Source organism: Cyrtonyx montezumae, unplaced genomic scaffold, assembly GCF_038088225.1.
Source record: "Cyrtonyx montezumae isolate F1298 unplaced genomic scaffold, pur_monq_1.0 scaffold_10, whole genome shotgun sequence".
Classification (NCBI taxonomy): domain Eukaryota; kingdom Metazoa; phylum Chordata; class Aves; order Galliformes; family Odontophoridae; genus Cyrtonyx; species Cyrtonyx montezumae.
Genome location: NW_027071826.1, coordinates 14,286,305 through 14,309,358, shown reverse-complemented (window position 1 = coordinate 14,309,358; position 23,054 = coordinate 14,286,305). Strand labels below are relative to the sequence as shown.

Genomic DNA, 23,054 nt, shown 5'->3' with positions numbered 1-23,054 from the left:
TAACAGTTTTAGACTTAAGCACCATCAATCAGATTTAGGCATCAAACACAATTATTCCCTATAGTTGCAGATAGCTACCCAAATCATGAATCATTGGTTCACCCTTAATAGAAATATCATACTGTTACCAGCTATCGGGTAAGGCTAAAATCTGTACTGATATGCATTACAGTTCTTAGTGCAAATATATCTGTGTCTATCTATACACCCAACTATCTATGTATCTCACTAAACCTATCTGCAGAAAGAAAGCTTTAGATTAAATATACTGATGTTGTGCCCTACATACAAATCTTCCAATTGACTGCCTGTTGTATTTGGGTAAGGAAATCAAACTGAAGAAACACATCTGATAAGCTCACCTAAAAGGGGCATTGCCACAGACACCAGTTGTCTATTTTCTTTTTTCCTCAGAAGGAGAAAGAGAACAGAAGAGAAAGAAAGACAAAAGGTGAACTGGCTTGGTTTTCCAAGGTCACATATCAATTTTGACTGCCTCATCTGTCTTTTCCTACAGTAAGCAGACTATTCTGAAAGCATCTGGTAATTGTCCTCTGAGACAGTCTGACCCTTTCAGGGCTACTCTCAGTTCTAGGCATCTGCCGCAGTCATCTTTAACAAGCTTGCCTGCACACAGCTAGCTGGCAAATTCATTGAGGAAAACTGCATTAGGAACACTTATTTATTAGAACCATTATCCACAGTTTGTCCTACACAGACCAGAATCCCTCTGGGCAGTGCATTTGCAAAGCATCTAACTCCATCAACCCAGAGAGCTACTACTGTTACACCAATCCGCCCCACCAGAAAAGCCCATTCACAACCACAGTATCTCACTCAAGGCCCTGAAAGGTCTGCAGAGAGCTTATGGCTCTCCCACAGAGTTGATGCTCAGCCTATTAACATCAATTGGTGTCACCTTTTCTAATAGTGCAGCAGTTGAAGATGAAATTTTGTCATAATCCTCTGAATTAAGAGTATCCAGGTGTGAGGTATGGAAATCCTCTTAACAACACCTATCTACAAGGCATGTATTACATGGAAAAACAAACAAACAAACAAAAAACATACAGGAACGCCTGCTAAATTCTCACACACTAATCAAGGCACAGAACTGATGAGTTTCTTAAAATCAAGGTAAAAAAGAAGGTACTTTGAGCAGACTGGTACCTCAGCCAGAAGGGGCTGCTTCCACACAGCCTTCTCGTCTGCTCTCCGCCTCTCTCTAGCATGCTACTGCTTCCCAGCTTTCTCAAGTCTTATCTGGATTTCTAACTCCAACCTGAACAAAAGCAGCCTGTTAGCCTTCCAGAAGCTTGGGGCTGGAGCTTGCATTCCAAGCAGCTTCCCATGCTCTCCACACAGTGTCAGCCAAGCGTGGCCAGCAAGACCAGGCCCTGCTGGCCCCACATACTGTGAGGGAGAACAAATGCGTCCCCATCCTGATACAGGCATGGGGCACTGAGCGATGAGTATGTCTCTGCCAGGCAAGCTTTCATACTGAAACGGCTTTTATTCCATTAACCCTGAAACCCAACTCTGAACTTCCACTGAAGCTTCCCAAGACATTGGCAAACGGCCCTGGATAAACCTTTTGGAGTTTTACAGAGACCAGACATGCAGTGAGACATGCATGAGAAATGTGTAATGCAAGCTTTTTTTCCACTTGGATCTCTGAAAGAGACTGGGTATTTTTGGCAGAAATTACAGACTAATTTAAACTCTGCAACTTGCCATGCAAAAATATTCATTTCCAGCAAGGCTTCAAGTAAGACATATAGATGCCTGGAGCTTTTTCCTGCATGCAAAACTTCAATATACAGACAAGACAGTTAGCATGTCTACTCAGCACAGAAACCTGATTGCAACTTTTTGTTTTTGCATAAAGGATGGCCCCAATGTTTTAGCACAGAACAACTCAGACCTCACATCTTCCTCAAGTGCCATTAGCTCTGAGAATACTTGTGATTTCTCATCTCCTACATTTACCAAGTGATCTCTGTTTATATACATAAGAAACAAATTTTATTCTTTGTGTATAGAACCAATGTCATTGACTCGGCCATAGCTGACAAGAGGAGTCTATGCCCAGAAGTTATTGTCATTGCTACTGACCTGAACTTCCATCATCTTGATGTTCATCAGGTTGGAAACATATCAAGGGAGAGGGCTTACAGAAAATAATTAATGCAAAAGATGCTCCTAGAAATCTTTCCACCCTTAGCTCAGCACCTGTTCAGACTCACATAACTCATCCACTCAGTTCCTGGTTTGCTTGCTGCCTTTGACATGCATTTCATGCCTGAGCCTTCTGTTTGAGTATTTCTGAAAACAGCTACTATTTTAAAGAGAACTGTTTTAGCTCAAAATTATTAACTGGCTAAAAAGCAGTTCCACCAGTTCAGTATTATACAAAACTGGGGTTCACCCCTATTTTGTTGTGCACCATCCCCCAATCCTGTACCCTCCAAATACTGTAGGAACCATGTCAGCAGCACACAGAAATCCAACTGGAATGCAGAAAGTGCAACCCTGCTGTCTAGTTCCCTTTATGAGAAGAAAAAGGTACTCAGCAGAAAGAGCACGGTACATGTTAAAAGTGAACTGAATTGCTTTTTTCCACTTCAACATACTCAAATGCCAGTACCAATAAATGGAATTTCCTTCCCTTGAAACTTACTCCTCCGCTTGAGTTTACATCTACGTAGATGAAAGAAATGATTTTACTTTATTTGGAAGCTTCATTAGGAAGGTTTGCAGTAAAACGAAAGTTTGGCTACCAACAAGCGATGACCACGCTGTTCAAAACATTCTGTTTATTGACATGCAGCCAAATTCCCTGAGAAGAAATAGGACGGAGCATTTGACAGCACTGCAGAAAATTATCTTAGCGCTCTACACAAATTACACATGATTCTGGAAATCAAAATGCGGGCAACATGCAGTAATTGAGCATGATTCTTCTCACAGGGAAAAAGGATCTAAACTGAGAGATGGCTAGTTAAGGAATTATTTTAACTGCATTACATATAGAAAACTACTAATGGCTGAAGTGGGAATAAATAGCTTCTTCCCCATTAGGAGGGAAAAATAGTTTTCTGCTAGTCTTTCTAGACAGGAGTAAGAAATCCAACATATGGAACAACATACTGCCCTCAACCTTTTCATATCAAGGCCCTCTAGATCAAGAGGATTCATGGAAATCTACCAAAAGCTTTGTGCAGTGAGGGATATAGGCTCCTTCTGTACAGAACAGCTGAAGTCAGAAAGAGCATATTTGAGGCTGGAGCAGAGATGAGACAGTAAGACAAAGTCTCTATCACCCAAGATAGTTCCTGCACCTGAAAAAGACAAAACAGGATCTCCAAGAAATCTCCACCCTAGCCGGAGAAAATCCATTGTGGTGTCTAGACCACTTCAGAAATGCACATCTGTGGGCACACTGCATATGCAGCTATTTTGCCAGACATTTTATCTGCTTTACATTACACTGAACTTTGTTGCTACACTAAGATGAAAGTTCTCCCTGTTTCTTCCAGCCCATAGGCTTCTTACTTTGAGCAGCAGTGTAAGCACAGCTCTGCCAGAGCACCCATTTTCTAATTTGCTTCAGTGGAATGGTTACAGAGCAATAAGAGGAAACTACTACTTCCATAAGTCACTTTAAACAGCTACTACTCGCTTGTGATCCAAGCTGTTAGACAACACATATTAACCCATAATGCAAAAAAAAAAAGAAGAATTATGGAGTAAGGGAGTTCTCCAACATAAATCCTGCTTGCTTACAAGAAATTTAGAGTACTGCTCCAGCTGAACCAAGCCATTCCTCCCAACCAGCTTCAGCCCTTCTACCAGCTGGTCACCTTCAGCACCCTTCCTTGGGCTCAGGCACACTGCTCATAGCACACATCCCCGCACTTCACTTTCCATGTCACTTCTTGCTGCTGATCCCTCCCCACACAACACACGGATACAGCTCACTAATTAATCCTGCCCTTGTTTTTTTTGTTTGTTTGTTTTTGTAACCAGACAGCAGCTGTCAAATCCACTGTTTTCATCAGCTTAAGTGTTCCAAGACTGCAACTTTCCCATGTTTGGCCAGGGCACACAGGAACTGCTATGCAACCCCCATAATGCTATTACCTGTCCCAACTGGACTTCACTGCAGCCCAGACCTGACTCCGCTGGAAGCCCTGCATAGCTGAGAATAAGACAAGCCTTGGCCCTCCCCAGGTCTTCCAGAAGTTGCCTCAACAAGCAAAACACTTCAGGAGCTCTGCTACTTGCACTATCATTCTCCCTTTCAGAAGGACAGCCTGAGGCCAGCAGTTCAGTGGCATCTTTCACATTTTTTCCCTTTATGGAGTTATCTGGGCTCCCCAGTATCTGCCATTGCAGGTGCCATTACAAGATGCCAATAAGTTTAAGAATCAAAATCTCTTTATATATACATAAACATGTATAAATATAGATATATTTATATTTATTTATATATCTTTTTTCAATTTCTATTCTAATCCACCAAATTACTATTGTCCTTATCATTGCTAAGGAGGTGGACACTTAACAGCTGATGCAGTCTCTGAGCAGGAGCTGCACAGGCAGACAAAGGTGAAGAACAGCCTGTCATTTTCCTCTGGGTTATTTCTGTCCAGCTCCGCCCTGAAACTCACTCTTCAATCCCAATAACTGGCAGCAACTAATTAGAAGAAAAAATGCAAGTTGTTGATTAAATGTTTGATTAAATAGGATCACAGAACAGATTTCCCTTGGACAAGTCTATTCATTTTCTATTGCTCACTTCCTTAGCATGTAGACATGAAAGATAAGGCTCTCCAGAGATGATGCTATACCACACAGTGGGATTTCAAGACAAGAGGTGACTGTATGACACAAGGCAAGGAGAAAGCAATGATTCCCATCCTCCTGCTGGTTAGTTTCTACATGTCACCACCATGTATGCACAGCTAACTGCCTGGTTTCTCTTCCTAGGGCTTGGACATTTGACAACAGGATCCAGTTCAGAGACAGAAGTACAGCCAAAGTACTTCATAGGTTAACGGGAGACACGGTCAGTGCAGATAAAAGGAACTGGTAGAAAGGTTATAGTTTTCAAACTGCTGTAATTCTGAGATGTATACAAGGACTTGAAGAAATATAATTTAGAAAAATGAAGTTCATGTTACGCGGTATCTTCAGGCAATGTTGAAAATCGTAGATAGGTCCTTGAAGGACTACATCTACTGCGAAAAGTGATTTTCATTCATCCCATTTGCTCTCACTTAAGACATATCAAGTAACAGGTAAGGAGGATGACTGAGCCACATAATAAGATTAGGACTTCTCTGCCGAGAAAAATGCACATGTGACTCTCAGTCTCTTAACAAATAAAAACATCATTTGGTCAGAATGTTTTCAAGAATTCCCATTTGTGAAAGCAAAAGGAAATCCCTATTCAAGTGTCTGTTCTTAGACCTCACCAGCACATCCACCTGAAGCAGCAGGATGCTTTGCTCCAGGAAGCCTTTCCCTTCCAGCACACTAATATACAGGGAGTCATGCTATCCTTCCAGTCATCTGTGTTTCACCAGGAACCAAGTCACTCCACACCCAGCATCGTGTACAGACTTCATGCACTCAGTTCACCTGCTGACAGCACATGGGTGTGGGGCTGATGCTCTCTGCCCCTTGGACCTGCAGGGCTTTGCATTCGGCCACCACATGGCTAAGATGCCACAGAAAGCTGCAAGGTGCACAGGCACCTTCTGAAAAGCAGAAACTATTCTCTTTCAATAGAATGTTCCTCTTAAAAACCTTCACAGTCCTCAAAAAACAAAGTCATGGCAGTTAAAAAAGATAACTAAAAATCTTGAGAAAGTTGCACTATCTCAAAGAGACCATAAACAGGTGTTAACTTTGGACTACACACCTGATTATTTTCTCTACTAAGTTACTGAAGAGCTCAAAAAATTTGCTAGCACAGTAGCTTTTTCCTTTCCAAGAATAATTTGGTCACCAATACTTTTCCTCCCCTGAATCCTAGCTGACATTACCAAGCACGCTGTGCAAAGGATGTCCTCTCCACTAGCCTGCATGTGCCCATACCCCAGGCCCCAAGGGTCCCCAGGCAGCTCTCAGATCTGCAGGGCTGCAGACCCCAGACCCGCAGCCTCAAGGCACAGCTCACCAGCAGCCCGCCAGCAGCACGGCCCCAGCCTCTGCTCTGCAGCAGAACCCTCTCCTGCACCATTCAAGTGCAAACTTCTGGAACCAACAAAAATTTTGTTTACACACTGTAAGTCTAAGGCCAACTTCGTAAGCACAGCCTGCCTTTTAGGTGAGGCATAACAGCAACCCTTCCCATTACCAGTTTCAGGGTGTTTACAACAGAAGCTCTTTGCCCCTGAGCACTTTAAAACCACAGACCCTGCTTGCAGAGGTGCAGTTCAGCTGCATTTACACATTTACATCACCTTCTTTCTTACTTGGAATGTTCAGTCAGAGCCAATGCTGGAAAGACAACTGACAATTTCTTTGTGATTTTCTACCACTGTTTTCTCACTGCGATGTTCTCCTTTGAAAACTGCTAGGAAGGAAGGCCATGACCAGAATTTTTCAGGAAGACTTTTTCCGGTGAGTAATTACTTCTCTCTCCCCCAAGGAAAAAAAAATAAACTAAAAAAAAAGTCTGTGCACAAACAATTAGGAAATGAAATGAAAATCTAAAACTGCATTTTTTGGCTATTTAAGGCTATGACTGAGAATGAAACCTTTTGTAAAACAAATTAAAAAAACCCAACAACTAAGGCTTTGACACTGTTAAAAACAGAAACTTTTTTTTTTCCAAGCATTTGCCTGAAGAGTATTTCACTGTAACTAAGGCTGTGACTCACACAGCCTTGCATCCTGCTCCAACAAACCATGTATGGGTGCTTCTGAAGACAACCTGTGTGCTCAGCATGCCATTAAGCTCTACCTTTGCACAAGAGAAAGAACTACGCAGAGAACACAATATTAGAGATCAAATTTCTTCTCACTTCTTCCTCTTTTTTTTTTCTTTTTCCCCTCTACTGCCTGGGCACAAAGATTTCCCCAAAGCATTATCTGGTGTCTTTAGTCACCTGCAGCAATACATTCATTGTGCTGTGCATTAACAGCACTAAGCCAAACTCACCTGGCACTTCTCTAGCAGCAGGTATGGGATGCTCACACTGCCAAGCACCAGACCCCTGCACTGCTGGTGAACACGCTAGGAGAGTATGGGCAACAGAAGCTGTGGACATTTTACAGACACTTCACGCAGTGTGTCTCGCTCTGGTTTTGGGTTTTGCAGAGTTGCTGTGTAAGCTCTTCCTTAAGGTGCTATCCTGAGATGCATGGCGCAAGTCTGCAGATGTACTAGGCAGCTTTAGGATTAACACTGCAGGCTTTGATTCCATGGGAATCAAACAACTTCCACGAGGAAGAATTAAATGTTAAATCCTCTGATTTTTGCCATCTCTCACTGCAGTTCCTTATCAGAACAGCCAGTCAGGCAGAGCCATTCCAGTGCAGTGCTGCTTTACTTCGGGATAAGGGCAATCCTTCTCTGTTGTTGATTCCATGACAATGAAAGCAAAATAACTGCAAATCACGTAATACCTGTACAGAGAGATTAACCAGAGTTGCCTGGAAAAGAGCCTGCTAGGAAACCGCTCCTCCCACACACATATTAGGATCTTATTAGCAGTGGTATTATATCTATCGACTCTTCCACTTGCCACACACCACCTTACGTAAACATGCCACAGATGACAGGTACTTCCCAGGAATGATGCCACAGAGAGGTTTTCTGAGGTATTTTTGAATAACTAGCTTAACAGATTTTCCAAGAAAATTTTGCCACCACCAAACAACAGAAGCTGCAGAGCCCTCTCTGTCCCTATGGAAACTGTTTTCAGCCCTGTAGATGAGATGACCCACGTAAGCTGAGTCCACCTTAAAATACTAAGCTACACCTAAAGCAAACACACAGCTTCCTTTGCTTTCACCTGAGAGCATCCAGCTGGGACTCCCATAGGTCCCTGCGAGCCACTTGCTCCTGCACAGCCTCAGCTATTCCTAGTGCTGCCTGCCAGTCCCTTCCCAAAGACACTATCTTACTGCTCAAGCATCACTTTTAAAGATGTAGCAAACTATTCTATTTCTGAAACAATAAATATGCAGTCTTAAAATCTCCTAGGAGATTCTGCACTTCATTTAGAGGGGAAAAAATAGTTCCTCAGTACAATGCTGAACGGTAGTTCCTCTAGAAAAAGGCTGCCAAGCACCTCATCTTTTCATCTTTGAATAAGCACAAAACCAGGGTGCTACCCACATCCAATACAAGCTTCAGCCAGACAATCATTCCAGTCTTTCAGATGTTTGTGTTTATTATATACAGTTTTACTTGAAACAAAGAAAAAAACTTCTTGAAGAATTAGCCACAGAAAACAACCCTGAAGATGTGAAAGAAAATGAATCACTTCCAAGAAGCTATTTTTTTTTTTAGTTTCCAGCAAGATTAATAAGTTACATAGCACCTTTTTAAGATAAGGTGCTATTAAAGACTCATACTTCATAAAAGCATTTTTTTTTCCAAACTTCCTGTGTTTGGTAATCATTTTGTCATGAAAATTAACTCCTATTAGCTGGAGCAGATTTAGTATTGGGCACACATTCACTTTCAGAGTTCTCATTTTTTCCTGTTTCATGAGGTTCTGTACATCCTTGGAAAACAGCAGCCACGTGCTGCTTCTTCCTTTAGTTTAAAACTATTCCCCTTTAACTTTTGCCACGGTCTGACAGTGACTGCACATTTCCCATCCTCTTTCTAAGCTGCCCTCAAGTACTGGAAAGCTGTAATGAGGTCCCCCCCCAGAACCTTCTCTTCTCCAGACAGAAGTCCAGCAAGAAAACAGCCCTCAGCACCACTATTGTCTGGGAAGAGGATTGATTGCTACATGGCCTCAGGACTCCTCTCTGCTTTTCAAAGTATATGGTGCTACACTTTCACCATATGACTGGATTAGGAAAGTCAGTGCAAGAAGACTAAATCTTGACTTTGCAAAAGCTGAGTAATCGCTTCACCTGTAAATGGTGAACAAGTACTTACTAGTTAAATAGGTCTGAGACATAAGAACAATTAAGAGCTAAAATTTTTAAACCATGACGGAGTCCCCAGTAACTGTCCTCAAGGCTGCTCCTATAGAAACCATACACGAGGAACAGTCAAATGTTAATGCCTCAGACTATTTTAAAGGGTGCTTTGGAGTAGATAGGAACAAATGAAGAACTGCTAGTAAATATCAAGACAAAACAAACACTTCAGATTTCCTTTGAGATCCCCTTTGAGATCCAACAATCCTAGAGCAAATTGTTACCAGTTCATAGACATCAACATTGTGATGAGTTTTTACTATAACTGCATTTGACAGGTAGAAAAGTAAGATATTGGGAAATTCACTGACTAGTTTGAGTTATAAATGGAGCCTAGTTCAGAGACAAACCCTACTGTGACTGCCAGACCAATGCTCAGTTCAAGAGACTCTCCTCTCTGTTGAATCAGAGAGAATTCTGTGATTTGGAAACTTCCTTAATACCCCCCCCACATTCCAATTCTAGGTCCCAATGAATGCATGGAAGACAGCAGCAAATATGTAAACATATTTAATTCACTTGCAGCTCATCTATGTACAAGTCAGACTTCATTCATATTTCAAAGCTGCCTGGGCAGCATGTTTCAAAACCCTCTGGCAGTCAAACCATGAATTTACAGTACAGCAGGAAAAGAGCTACCACTCAGGTTTTTGGGATTTGCCTCACAGGAATGTGTCCGAGCTCCTGAGCTAAGGTAGCCATTTAACACAGACATCAGACATTTGAATAAACTATTTGATTTCCTGAAGTTATTGGAAGAAATGAAAAAAGCCAGGGAAAAAAATCTTGCATTTGAAAACATGTATAAGACAGTGGTGGAGGTGTTAACCCTTTAATGGTTTTTATTTCTTCAAAAGCAGGTCATGTCTAACTAAAGAGGTACTCTCACCCCCCCTTTTTTATTTTTAGACAGCTCCAATAGTTATCTCCTTGAAGCCAAAGTGACTGCTGAAAACACTCCAATGCAAACATTATCACTTAAAAGAGTAAATAATACCAAAAACATTCTCCAGCCCAAACCTTCCTTCACAGTGCTGCTAGTCTGCTCCATCTTGCTTGAATGAGTTCCCAGAAATTGGCAATCTACTTTGATTTAGGGGCAGATGAGAAGGAACGAGGATATTTTATAAGGACTTCAAGCATTTTCCACAGACATTTTGTGTTAAGCTTTCACTGTATCATCAGCAGCAAGCGTGCTAAATATCTATTCTTAGAGGGAGTTTTCACACTCACTTATCAGTCACTGCAAGAAAAGGTCCTCCAAAAACATTTCAAATTACTCTACTAGGTTCTTTCTGAATCAAGGAGGTATTCAACACATTTCCAATGGCACTACAGTAGTATGTTTTAATTGCTACCTACCACACTTTTGATTATTGGCCATCAATCACTGTTCTCAAGTCATTACACTCCTTAAGCACCAGCTCTCAGTATTTCTTCTGCAAAGGAACAACAAACCAGCAGAAGACCACATGCTGCTAATTGCAGGTTTCACTCTGAACTTGTGCCACTGTGAAGAACTTCAATTTCAGTCCCCAACTCTCCACTTTTTCCATTTCAAAGAAAATAAACGAAACATCAAGTATATCCGGTCCCCAGGGAATTCAACTACTGAGATTTCCAACAGCTTCCAGGGGATGCTGGATTACGCCAAGATCTGCAAACACCTTCAGCTCTCACTGCAATTAGGAGAACTGGAGTAGGAACTTTTTGGGCATATCAGCCTAAACAAGCGTTTTAATTAAGCCTGCTGATGGCAGTTCCTGTAACTTGGAGAAGGGGGCAGGGATGAAGAACACTTTCCCAGTCCACTGGTACAAAAGCTGACAGACAAAGAAAGGAAAATCATTTTAAAAATGATTACAAATGTTAAGTAAAGCAAATGCTCTACACACGTTCAGTGGTTTTTGAAACAATTTTTATTATTATTTTTAGAAGAAAGCTTTGCTGTTTGGTTCTACGGGCTTCTTCTATCACAAGGAAAAGAAGAGAAACTCAAGGAGCAAGGGAGAATCATGGAAGCTCTATTAACGCGATGTCCAACCTGATCAGGCTCCTGCCTGCAATGTGGCCAGAGATTCTGTGCTTTATAGCCAGAGATGAAAAAGAAACATCCCGAAAGATTGGCTTTCTTCAGACATCTCTTGCAATTAGAGCTACAGCTCTATTACCGTTGTAACAATTCTTGAGGAAAAAGCTGACAAAAAGGAATGGGATTAAGTGTTACATATTAACAGATTACTCAAAGAGATCGTATCACAGTACAAACACACCGTGTCAGCCTCCTAATAATACCTACTGTGAACGAAGATGAAGTACTGTGCTGGTCAGGAAACAGCCCAACACAGTAACACAACGGTGCAAAAATGAGAAAAAAGGTTTCACTATAGAAAACCTGGTGGTTTGCACAGTACACATGGAAGCAATAGCTGCACACAAAAATTCCGTACTACGCACCCAAGATATTTTAGTTCAGGGAAAAGACAAACTCCCCAAATAGCCTTATGTTCTTCCATTCACCACTTCTGGCTCCTTTCAGCATCAGTTTGGACTTCAAAGAGCAGACTCTTAGCTGACTCATAAAAGCACTTACATCCCACCAGTATTTCAAAAACTCCCACAATTAAAGTGCAGCAGCTGACCAGACAACAGTAACATTTAGTGTTACCAATGCACAAAGGCAAATTCTGATTCACCTCTATCTTGAGGTGAAGTGCAGTTTGCAAACAAGCAGTCCACTGCTTAGAAGCAACAAAGTGTGGAACATCGCTGCCTCAGAGCGCACCTGAAGAGCAGAGCTATGATCATGCTGCATTACCAAAGGAATCAGAAGGTGAACAAGCTGGAGCTCTTGAAATACAGTTAGCCATAGACAAAACTAATTCAAGCTTGGTGATAAGACTGTGACCAAAAATTCTCTCTACTCAACTGAAAATAAAACAAAATTTAAAGAACAAGTGATCTCACCTTCTGAAAACTGAGGGCCTAAAACAGTCCCAGAAAGAAAAAGAAAACAGAGCCTTCTATCAACAACTCTGTACTTTCTCTCCCTCAAAGCATGTTAGACTTTTAGCCCTACAGAGGCCAAGAAAAATATAAAAAAAAAAAAAACCCTAATCTCTTTAAAATTCACTCCAACGTAGACTTTGATCTATGCCTTAGAATAGAAGGAAAAGTAACGGCAAGATGTCAAACCCTAACATCAGAATACAACCCACCCAGTACCTATGCACCTGCAAACGGCCTCTTTTCCTCCAGAAGCCTCAGATCCTTCTTGCAGGCCACGTGACCAGCTAAAGGTATCCCTCCACCAACTTTAAATCATAGAACCATAGAATCACAGGGGTTGGAAGGGACCTCAAGAGATCATCGAGTCCAACCCCCCTACCAAAGCAGGTTTCCTACACCAGGTCGCACATGGTAACAGAAGTTTTGTATAAGGAAAACTCTGTGAGTGACAAAGGGTGCTGTTTTATCTTATACTTTTTCACCACATACTCTTTGCACAGCACATGATGCTCCAACCCTGTGTGCTGGCAATAATACTTCTCCCCTCTCCTGACAGATACAGTGCAGGTCAACAACTACAAGTACTACTGTTTTATTTTTTGTTGTTTTGGTCACCATCCTTTCATTAAAATAGTAGACTTTCTTAGTTTCTTTTTTGCTTTCCTCCCTCCCATGCACTTATGTACACTTTTAAAGGAGTTTTCTTTCATTGCTTGAAAACTACCAGGTTGACAACTCCTGTGAATTAAGCTCCCTCTTTGTTGGCAATGTAAGAGCAGCACCACAAGCAGCCTCAGAACAAGCTCCCTCTGTCCTACTCTTCCCACTCACCAACTAGCAAGCACATCTATATGCCAGGTTCCACACAGCTCTGTCATATCAGAGTCCCCGATGACGTGGCTCACCCCAAGCATCTCACACAGGTCACTAGTGGCAAAGCCACAGCAATGGAAACATCACAAGATGGCACATTATTAGCATGCAAGTGGGGCTGCTTCCTCCAGAGAACACACCCGCTTTCAGAGGGTGCTCCCATGAAAGCTAACTGCAACCTGGTCAAGCAGCACACACAGACACTTTTCAAACTGCAAGGGGTTGTCAGGTTCCACCAAACCCTATGCCATCAGCTGTAAGTCACAGTATGCACTACATGAAGATAAAAGCTGGCCTCTAGGCTGTGCCCAGCTTCTAGCTCTTCCTCCGCAGTGGGTCTGTCTGCTGTGCAACCAGACACAGGGACCAGCCCACACCAGAGCTGCCACACTATTGCCCTCTGCTAACCCCAGTGCTTCAGGCTGCTGTGCCAGGCACTGCAAAGGCAGGCAGAGGGACAGGGCTCTCTACTCTGAGGGGGGTTTTGTCACACGATGGAATGACTGAGGTCAGCCCAGAATGCAGTATCTATGTGCAGCTGTACAGCATGCAGATGGAGCAAGAGGCCAATGCTCAGCCGTATTTAATTTTGGTGGTATTCTGCCCTATGTTTGTTTTTTTAAACTAGGAGGAAGTAACAAGATTTTCACTGCAACACAGGTGTAATAGTTAACATACATTGGATTTAAGTGTTCACAACTTGACTCATTAGAACACAGTATACTGCTAAAAGAGACAATGTTTCACAGCCCTCCTATGCCTCATGAAGTTCAACAAGTGCAAGGACCTGTACCCAGTCAGGGACATCCCTAGCATAAATATAGGCTGAGTAATGAGTGGACTGAGAGCAGCCCGGAGGAGGACTTTGGGGTGCTGGGTACCAAGAACATCAACATGAGCCAGCAGTGTGTGCTTGCATCGCACAACACCAACTGCATCCTGGCTTGCATTAATTGGGGGAGGGGGAGGGGGGGAGTTGGCCACAGGGACATGGAGGGGATTATCCCCCTCAGCTCTACCCTCACGAGGCCCCACACCCCACATGGAGTTCTCTGTCGGAGCCCAGGTCCCCCAACACAAGAAGAATGTGGAGCTGTTGGACAAGGTTCAGAAGAAGGCACAAAGATGATCAGAGTGCTGGAGCACCTTGCCTGAGAAGACCAGCTGAGAGAGCTGGCCTTGATCAGATTGGAGAAGAGAAAGCTCCAGGGATACTTCAGTGTACCCTTCCAGAACACAAAAGGGGCCTAGAAGAAAGCCAGAGAGGCACTTTTTGTTAAGTTATGTAATGACAGGACAAGGGATAACAGCTTTACACTGACAGTGTAAATTTAGATTAGATATGAAGAAGTTTTTTACTCAGAGGGTAGTAAGGCGCTGGCACAGGCTGCCCAGAGAAGCAGTGGACACCCCATCCCTAGGGGTGTTCAGGACCAGGTTGGATGGGGTGCTGGGCAGCCTGGTCTGGTGGGTGGCAGCCAGCACACAGCAGGGAGCTGTAAGTGGGTGGACTTTAAGGTCCCCTCTAATCCAAGCCATTCTATGAAATGATGACACTTTCCGCCCTTGTAATGAAACTTAGCTGACAAGATAAAAATATGCCTAGTCATTACCTCAGTTCTTGTAACCACAAAAGTAATTTAGGAGTGGTGGGGAGAAAGGAGGGCCACGCCAGCACAGATGGGGAAGGAGTGGCACATCGCAAATGGACCTGTATGATATCACCTCCTTCCAGCACCATTAATCACCCCAGACATCATTTGTTCTATCAGCTATTAACCAGTTACCCCAATACACAGATAACTTTATCAAGGCTAGGCAGTGAAAGTCTCTATAAGCACCACACCATACACTGTGGGACACAACAGTGCATGGTGTGGTGCTTATAGAGAGGGTTACGGTTGCAGAACCCTCTGAACTATTTCCTTCCGCACACGTACTATCCATACCTGACATCAGAGGGGGGAATTACAGGAAGTTGAAGAAAGGGAGAACAATGTTGCTCACAGCTAAAACACTGAGTGAGAGCCAGGCCACTCCAAGTACCAGTTTTCAGAAAAGATTCTCACAAAGTACTTGCAGAAATGTAGTACAAGGCAAAAATGGGTCTTCAGAAAAACTGCCAGGAGCATCCCAGCTTCAAAGTTCAAGATTTTTCATTTCGTCTCCTGCTACAGACACGTCTCCTTCAAGTATTTTGTCTGCTGCACCTAGAAGAATCCAGTTTCATGAGGCAATGCCCAGAGACCCAAACTGAATACACAGAACTGAGACATTACAGAGTGAAAAAGGCTGAAAATGGCTTGTTGGCAGGGCAAAAAAAAAGCCTGCTAGGAGTGTGATGAAGAGAAAAAAATATATTCCAGTTTTGGGGGGGGTTTTTGTTTGTTTTTTGAGGAAGGACAGGCTTCGAGCTCTTCCAAGTAAGCAAGCATGACTCAGCAGTGACACAACAAAACAAGATGCATTATAACATTATAAACCTTTGCCAACCAGCATCCAAGAGCATGAGATTAAACAGCTCAACGTGAACTGAATTTGCTTCCAAGTCCGGTGCCTGACTCTGCTAATTGCTTTCCTAAAAGCAGTTAGATCTAGAAACATGAACTTCTCCCTCCAAACAGAGTAGGCCCCTGGGAGCCTCCAGTGACCTCAGTAAGCTCAAAGCCATCTACCACAACCTGACTACAGGAAAGAACAGGCTTCCTAGGAGCCCTCTGACCATTTACCTCAGGTAAGATAGCCAGCCCAAGCATTCTAGAGAGGAGAGAAGAGAAAGACAACTAAATAAGTTTTACTTGGAACTAAAGGACTGCCTTAAATGGAAGTCAATCATTTTGAAAGGCATTCTTAAAATATGCAGCTGTCCTTCAGTGGTGATTTCTGTCTGCAGAGGGAACAGAATGCTAGCTAGTATTTGTGCAGTGTTGGAACAGCATGGAAACTTCAGCAGTTTCCTTCTTGATCACATAAAGGGCACAACTCCTTCTGAAGAGAGCTAAATTCCATCAGTACAAAACAAGTCATTGTTTCAAGGACTGGACACTGAATTCAAAAATGAAAAAAAAAGATAACTATACAGGAGAGTGTTTCTTCCACAGCACTACAGCAGAGATGTGCCCAACAAAGGTACTTATTTTATCTATTACCTATATTTATCTATTATTATTATATATTTATCTATTATTTTAGTGTCTTTCACGTGCCCTGTTTCCTTGGAACACACTCAGGAATGTCACTGCATGAAAAGGTGTCAAATGCTGAGATAATTAGTGCATTATCTGGACAATATCATGAGACACCGTCAATTGATGCTTTGCAAATGCAGTACACTAAAGGCAGAGCAAAACAAGGCAGCTCTGAAACCCCTTCAGGTTGAGTCCCCATATCTGAAAAAGCTAAATGTTTAGACTATGTCTAGGCTTCCCAGGACAGGACTCCTGAAGCATTAAAGGGACTTCAGACTTTTATGTACAGAAAGAACTTTCCTGGACATCTTCTGAATTATTAGATTGAACAAAGCAACACTGATATCAGGAGAGGACAGCAACTCAGCCTTGAAATGGGACCACAGGCATGTGTCATTCCTGGGATGTCCGTCTAGCTGTTCTTAGAAGTTTTGAGCAATAAAATCCACTGGCTACCTAGACAATCACAGATCTACTAATTTTTTCCCCCAAACAGCTTTCTAAACTACTCAAAGATTTATCCAGTTCTTCGCGTTCAATAACACTGTATTTACAAGACCTCCGCTGCTTCCCACTGCTTTCCTTCGGTCACTTACCAGCTGACCTGCCTTTCCCTTGAAATGCAGTGCTCCAGACCAAAAGCAGGGTGAGCAGCAGCCTTATCTGCACTGCACAGAGTGGATAGGCCATGTGCCTGGCAGACCATGTTACAGCTTATGTACCCAACATGACACTCACTTTTTATTTTTTGGCAACACCGTCAGTTCGCATTCAGTCTGTGATGGGCAGCAGAATCCAGATCTTTCCCTAAAGAGCTGCCACTTGACCAAGGTTACTATTGTTCATTGCTGCCTATCAGCTCAAACAGGCTGTGCTACAGGGATGTTCTGCAGGGAGGACACAGACTTCCTGAACGCAAGGTAAATGATTGTCAGATCACAGAACAGAGTCACCGTGAAATTATTGTTCAAGTTGCTTTAGCTGCCTCATGGCTGGGCTCCGTGCTCCCAAGGAATGGTCCCACACACAGTGCAGTACAGTTTCGTGAGAAGGATGCCTGATGGTCATTGCTCCTGAGATCAAGCAAATACACACGCATCCGCTCCTGGGATGTGCAGTATGCACACCTAAAGGGCATCGGATGAAGGAGCAGCAACTCAGAAAAACATTAACTTTTTCTCCAAGAAATATTTATATTTTTGCTACTGACTTCAACACACTTTCATGGCTTATTATCATTCGTACCATTTCATTTGTTGCAGATTTTTGTTAGAGCTGATGTCAAAGGAACTTTCTTATCCACTCTGCCCCAGTTACTTCTCATGATACAGTATTTCAGACTAACACAACCAACAATGAGAGCTATTGATCACTGCACACACAGACTTAAAAGTCATAAAATAAAAAGTAAAAGTTAACTGGCACAAGCCAGATACTCAACAGAAGTCATATTCATGTAGTTGTGGCAAACTGGAATTAAAGAAAATCCCTTATGTTATTCTGGGGCAGGGAGAAGAAAATATATATATATGTATATCCAGACATAATTCATGGCTTCCAATAAAGAAACAGGTTTAACTTTAAAGTCCTCAGACTAGCACTATCTTAAAACTCGTGTTTAGGTTCTCGTGAACAGACCCCAGCATACAAAGGTCTACACTACAGAGTCTAGAGGAGAAAAAGTGAACCACAGAGACTTACAGTACTGATCAAAGCATTTACCCATTTATGGCACTGATTAACTAAACAAGTGCAAGTCATACAAAAACTTAAACTACACATACTAATGTTATGACATGAAAAATACATTGGCTTGAAAATTCATTGGTTCAGCAGAATGATCAGGTAGCTGCAAAGTCATTTCAACATAACAGCAAAATAAAAACCAGAAAAACCATAGCGACCAGACATACCCACACAGTCTTCAGCACAGACAACACGTGCTCTAACAGGAGTTACATATACAAAGGAAAGTATATTTCTTTGCATAAAAACAAGAACCACTGCACTAATGCAGACAGTGGCTCAAGAATTTGCGCTCAAGTTCCAGAGCAGATTTCAGCAATGGGTATCACCTAGGAACCCAAACCAGACCAAGCAGCCTTACTTTCATGTGCGTTAATGCAATAAGTTTATCACGGACAGTTTCTCAAGGAAGGATGACAACAGGGCTTGTTCACTAAAGACCAAGGCAGCAAATCTTCACTGTAAGGCATTCTGTATCACTTTGCCTTCATTTCTTCCTCTGGTGGGCAGAATTTGCTTCTCAGAATTTCTAGGTTTCCCTGAGAAATTGTTCCTCTCAGGCTTTCAATCTCTTGTGGAAAAAACACAGTGCAATAAAATCTGACCATAAATAATGTGGACATTAAGATGAACAAGCACAGTTTTGCTGTCTGTCAAACTGCAGAATGTATTTTGACAAATTACAACCTCGGGCAACTTTTCAATTCCTTTGCTCAACATTTTCTGCATGCTATAAAAAGGATAAACTGACACAGTATCTAAACAGTTACACAGAACAGCTAACACTCTACCACATAAACTTACCAGTTGCACACGTGAATGATTTTTTACCCAATACAACTGAGAAGTAGATTATGAATAATGGGATGACTTTGAATTATTCCCTCTTGGGTATTTCACCTTTCATCACTGCAACTTACTTGCTCAGCCATAACCTTACTGCCTCACATCTTTGTGGCTCCTGAAGAGGCAATATTAACTGATGACATCCAGAACTATCATCAAGGAAATTGAGGCTTTTAGAGGGACAACAGCCACTTGTAAACAGCCACACCTCGCTAATCTGAGATGGTGCCTAACACACGCAACTCATTTTTTAAGATGATAGATGCATTTTTCTGTACCACCACCACTGTCCTTCAGCATACTGCATGAAGAAACAACTCTTTGCTCCCAACACCCAAAGAGACCTGGCAGTACATCTATGGATATTTTACAGAGAGAAAATAGGGTTATTCACTTAACAGTAAGGAGTCTCTAGAAACCTTGTCTGGCTTTTTTTTAGCAAGATCACAGATATTCAGCAGACCACTTTACCAATGGCAGTTACCTAAAGCCACACCTTGGAGGAGCTGAACACCACAACCCCAAGGAAAGCACACACTGCATACCCAGAGCAGGCTCTGGTCACAGAGCCACAGTATATGCAGTAGCACACAGTTGATACTGAGCTCCAGATGTGGCATGGTGACCCAACAGCTCTCACACAAAAGCGTAGGTCAGTTCGGCAGTGGCAGCAGCTTCTTCAGAAACCTCCCGAGTAACAAACTGAAAGAGGACAAGAAGCCTAATCCAAGTGCCCCTCTCCACACATAGGAGCTTAGTCCCATACTGCAGCTCTCAGGGGAATATCTTCATATCAGCAAGACCAACAGGGGCATACTGCTCCCTCCTGAAACCTCCCTCCTGGCATGCGCCAAGGAACACAGGATCCTTTCTGCATGGACATGCACTGAAGCAGAAACCAGAATCCAAGGAAGGACCCCACCAGGCCCCCCAGCAGGCAAGGACTCTGTCCTCCACTCAGCCACTCCCTGAGCACAGCCCTGGGGCTGTGCACACCTTAGAGTTGCATTGCAGTTGGACATAACTTAATTCAGGAATCACTGTTAGGGCTGTGAATGTGGAGGTAGATACCACACTGCCAGTGCTCTCACCTCCTTGGACTACAGCTGAGCAGCTGCTGTATCCCTCAGGGCAGGACTGCACTGTGCCACAGTGAGGACCACAACACAAGGGAGCTCGAAGGCCTTTGATACAAGGTCTCATGAATGCAAGACTTAGGCAAAAGCCCCAAATTCTGTTCAGGAAGGACAGGAGTTGATTCAGACACACGAATTACCAGAACTTTATAACACCAAGCAAAAATTTTCAAACAAAAAGAAAGGTGTCTATCCTTTCTACAGCCACAAAACTGCTTGGAACAATTCAGATGGCAAAATTTAACAGGGAAACCTACTGAAACTCAGCCTAAGTTGCACCCCAATACTGGATACAAACACAAGAATGGTATTTATAGGACCTGCCTTGCACAGGCCTGAAGACAGGACTGCTGTGCCCCAGAGCAGTACCTGACTGCTGTCCCACTCACTCTCTCATCTCACTTCAAGCAGCACAATGATGACATCTCAGCTCTGGAATGCTGCTGGAGACAAAGCCTGAAGCCACTCTGAAGAAAGCAGTTCAGCACTCAGACCATCTATCTCCCAAAGGATGGTTCAAACTGAAATGCCTGTCCCTGATCCCTCTATGGCACTGGTGCCTTACACTGGTACTGGCTGCACTGGCAAGCTGCAAAGAATTTAAGATTTTTCTTATCCAAGCAGTACTCTTGGTCTAAAACCAGCACGCTTCAGGAGTTCACTAGGCGTCTTCTGTTACTTTCCTGGGTTACATAATGGCTTTGCTGCAAAGCCATACAAACAAAACTGAACTTTTTAGTCATCCAGAAAGTATATCCCTAGGCAACAGGCAAATAAATTCCAAGTAACAGCCACCATAAAATGCATGCAGTAGACAGACAGACGCATAGTCCACTCTAACACATGAATCACTGTGCAGGAATGAGTACGCTCACATTGTTTCTTACTGTGCACAATATTCCTGGTAAGATGTATGTTGAGCTAGGCACTACTTTCCCTGCAGCAACAAAATCATAGAAGTATGAACTCAATCTAGTAGATATTATGCATTAAATACTTGAAGTCTTTGCCTAAACAAATGTAGCCTACCATCAGTATCAACAGAAGTTACCGGGATGGGAAACAGAGCGTCCGAGACTTCAGAGCTGCACTGATGCTTAAACCTCCCTTCTACAAATAGGCTAACATGAGATGCTTTTTAAAGAAAATAATTGAGGCCTGGCTGAACACATGTATGAGTAGCATTTGCAGAGGTTGGATACAAAGTGAACTTCACTTGTACAGAGGGAGACGGGCAGCCTACTCTTCATTAGACAATTAGGGAAACACAGCAAGAGAGAAACTTCAGGGCCCATTTTCATAGCACTACCAGGATTTAGAACTGTTAATAAATATATACAGTACACAAAGAAATTGTGTATTGATGTTGTGAAACACAAGTGTAAGGCATCTCTGAAGTAGTGAAAATGAGGCTAATAAGACAGTCAGAAGACAAGTGAGAACAGTGGAGGGCATAAAGTCACCTTTGGAGATCCTTAAATGTAAAGTGCAGCATACAATACCAGAAATGAAAAACAAATCACAAGGAGAAACTCGTTATGTATTTTCTATGATTCTCCTGAGATTCTGCTCATGAAAACCAAACTATATCAGATATCAGGGCCCTGAAAAATGACATCAGTCTTACAGTTATTAAAGCCTACGTTTTGGGCAACATGCACACAATAAATAAATAAATAAATAAAAATCTCTTATGCAGACTCAGAACTTAGCATTATTCATCCTGAAGTATTTTGCTTGAGAACAACATGAAATTTTAGAAGAAATTAAGCCAGAGCTTGGGGCCATTTCTATACTTTAAAAGATACTGGCAGTTCTGCTGAAGCTTGACAGAGCAGATAGAGAATGTCAAGAATGCCAGCTGATGTAAAATCCCCTGCTGCTTTATCCAAATAGTTTTCTGCTTCTTCTGCCTCCTTTCTCAGTGCTGCCAACAGGGACGTCAGTACACTGGCACTGTTGGTTTCAGTATGACATACTTAATAAAGCATATCTAAAGTTTCATAAAATGTGTCCTGTAAGGCCTGAACACGCTGCACAGAAACAATGATTATTTACAATACTTTCAAAGTTCAAGCATTATCAAAGTTTCTTACATTCTAGGTATTACTGCACTAACAGCAAGAAATAGGGAGCTGTTACTCAGCCTCATACGTGTCATTGTATAAAGTTTACAATTAAGCAATAAAGTTGAGCGTGCAATAGACCACATTTACAATCCGAACTATCCAGATAACACCTAATGGCAGCCTATCAAACCTCTCCGGGAGCAAAGAACACAGAAAGCGTCTCCATCATCTCCTCGGAGCCCGGGCTCCCCTCCCGGGTTCAGATGCGCTGCTTTACGTAATTCAGCACGACACGAAGGCAAGTTACTCCCGCTCAGCCTCGAGCCTCAGCAGGCGCCCAACCGAGACACCCACCCCGCCCGCCGCCCAGGTGCGCCCACAGCACGGCCGGGAGAGCCCCGCGTGGGCATCGGTCCCGGACGGCGGCCCCGCCCCGCCGGGCTGCGGGAACCCCGCGCGGAGCTCACGGCGCCGGGGCGGGCGCAGGCCACGGCCGCCTCCTTACCGGCACAGCTCGGCGAAGGCCTGGAAATTGAGCTTCCTGATCTTCTTCTCGCTCAGCCAGTAGCCCACCCGCTTCCCCTTGAGGAAGGTCTGCATGGTGCCGCTCCGGGGAGGCGGCGGGCGCCCGCTCGCGGGGCGGATCGGCCCGGGGCAGCTCGGTTGCTGTACGCGCTCGGCGTCCGCGGAGCGACGGCTTTAGAAACGAAAAATAAAAGAAGAAATGAGACGGCGATCCCCGCCGCACCGAGCCGGCCGCAGCCCGGCAGGCCCGGCCTCACGGGGCGCAGCGCGGTGCTGCCGGGGAAGCTGCTGCCCGCAGCCGCAGCCCAGCCCGCAGCCCCAGCCCGGCCCCCGCCGAGCTCCCGCCGAGCTCCCGCCGCGCCCCCGCCAGCACGGACCCGTCGCCGGCTGCTGCTGCTCCTGCTGCTGCTGCTGCTGCTGCTGCTGCTGCTGCGCGCTACTGCTGCAGCCGCTCAGCTCCCCATTTGCCCGCTACCCGCGGCCGC

At 43.6% G+C, this 23,054-nt stretch overlaps 1 protein-coding gene across 1 annotated transcript in view; it reads right to left on the bottom strand.

Moving 5' to 3' along the window:
* Positions 1-22,736, bottom strand: part of ITPK1 (inositol-tetrakisphosphate 1-kinase) — a 125,839-nt gene extending 103,103 nt beyond the window's left edge. The window contains exon 1 of the mRNA XM_065751316.1: positions 22,550-22,736. Within this exon, the coding sequence (XP_065607388.1) occupies positions 22,550-22,644 (95 nt within the window). The 5' untranslated portion in view covers positions 22,645-22,736. The remainder of the gene's footprint in view (positions 1-22,549) is intronic.
* Positions 22,737-23,054: the final 318 nt, after the last annotated feature.